The sequence below is a fragment of the Piliocolobus tephrosceles genome, chromosome 5 (assembly GCF_002776525.5).
Source record: "Piliocolobus tephrosceles isolate RC106 chromosome 5, ASM277652v3, whole genome shotgun sequence".
Lineage (NCBI taxonomy): Eukaryota > Metazoa > Chordata > Mammalia > Primates > Cercopithecidae > Piliocolobus > Piliocolobus tephrosceles.
This window is the reverse complement of record NC_045438.1, coordinates 126,118,941-126,120,787: the sequence shown is the minus strand read 5'-3', so window position 1 is coordinate 126,120,787 and position 1,847 is coordinate 126,118,941. Positions and strand designations below refer to the sequence as shown.

Sequence of the window (1,847 nt, the reverse complement as noted above, 5' to 3'; positions counted from 1 at the left end):
ATGACTGTGACTGCTATCACAGACAGCCTCTTAGAAGCACACGTGCAGACAAGAGAAAATCAGAGGGAAGAAGAGGAAGAAAGATTTAATGTAGAAACCAGAAACAAAAATTTAAAAATAGCTCTACAAGGATAACCCGATTAGTCAGGCACCTCTTTCTCCTGAAATGACCTTGAGGTTGTAAATAGGACAAGGAGGGCGGCGCTGAGCCCATAGCAAGTCTGTGGATGCCCCCTGGTGGCCAGAAATAGAATGGCTTCAATGGATGGAAATTTAACGTGCTCGCATCCCCAGCATGTTAAATTACCCGGAAAAGTAACAGAAAAAAAAACAGACACATCAGAAATGTCCCTGGCCAAACCTTTTAAGTACGAATCAAGGCAAGATATGGCGATGAACAAGCAGAGGAAAGTAGACTGCAAAGGAAGCAGTAATTTCTCTGTCAGAGAAGGGAGGGCTCCTTCCTGCTTCCGGACCAACGGATATGAGTCTAGATGCGAGACATCTATTATAGAGATAATAGAATAGATTGGCGGAATTAAGGATGGTTCACTTTTCTTCTTTAGAAATACCATTAATGCTGATCGCCTTCGCCGCCGCCCGCGTGCTCGCCTTAGCGCCCGGCCAGTCCTAGCCCCCGCCTCCGCCTCCGCTTCGGCCCGCAGAGCTCGCCCCCTCCCCACCCGCAGACACTGTCTGAGTCCAATAACCGCCCCGAGTATGCTTCGTTTTTCGCCGTCATGGGCGCCTCGGCCGCTGTGGTCTGCAGCGCCCCGCGCGCTGCCTATGGCACGGTCAAGAGCGGCGCCGGCATCGCGGCCATGTCCGTTATGCGGCCGGAGCTGATCATGAAGTCCATCATCCCAGTGGTCATGGCTGGCGTCATTGCCATCTATGGCCTGGTGGTGGCAGTCCTCATCGCCAGCTCCCTGAATGACATCAGCCTCTACAGGAGCTGCCTCCAGCTAAGCGCCGGCCTGAGCGTGGGCCCGAGCGGCCTGGCAGCCGGCTTTGCCATCGGCATTGTGGGGAACGCAGGTGTACGAGCCACGGCCCAGCAGCCCCGATTATTCATGGGCATGATCCTGACCCTCATCTTCGCCGAGGTGCTCAGCCTGTATGGTCTCATCGTCGCCCTCATCCTCTCCACAGAGTAGCCCCTCTCCGAGCCCACCAGCCACAGAATACGATGTAAAGACCAACCCTCCTCATTCCAAAACGAAGAGCCTGCCGCACACGCACAGGGCCGCGGCCCCCAGTAGTTGATCTTGTACAGTGTAGTTGATTGCAGTGTCCTAGTGCCCGTTGTCGGTTGCCCCGGCCTTGCCCCCGCCCGCCCCATGCCGTGGACATCTGGGCCCACTCATCGCCCCTCCAGGCCCCAGCGCCCCACCCCCTAGAGTGCTCTGTGTATGCAGGTGATTTAGAATTGTCATTTCTCTTTACTGGATGTCCGTTTATGAAGATCTGGCCTGTTCCCGCGTCTGCGGAGAGGCGCTGGTCTCCCAGCTATCTATAACCTTAGCTAGAGTGTGGCCTTGTGGGTTCCTGTTGCTGAGACTTCCTGGATGGAGCCGCCGTCGCCGCCGAGACTTCCTTGGCCCTGCGCGGAGCTCTGTCCAATAAAGTTCTCGAATTTGGGGCGCGGGGTGGGGGGAATAACCATTAATGCTGTTATAATAACGACATTATACCGTTTTTCTTGGCCAGGCGTGGTGGCCTGGCACTCCTGTAATCCCAGCACTTTGGGAGGCTGAGGTGGGCAGATCGCATGAGGTCAGGAGTTTGACCAGCCTGGCCAACATGGTGAAACCTCGTCTCTACAAAAATTACAAAACTTAGCCAGT

General features: G+C 55.0%; 1 protein-coding gene across 1 annotated transcript; it reads left to right on the top strand.

The window, feature by feature from the left end:
* Nucleotides 1–1,637, top strand: LOC111543158 (V-type proton ATPase 16 kDa proteolipid subunit-like). Its single transcript, XM_031935700.1, has 2 exons — nt 1–90; nt 690–1,637. The coding sequence occupies exons 1-2, from the start codon at nt 1–3 to the stop codon at nt 1,155–1,157; spliced, it is 558 nt and encodes a 185-aa protein (XP_031791560.1). The 3' UTR covers nt 1,158–1,637.
* Nucleotides 1,638–1,847: the final 210 nt, after the last annotated feature.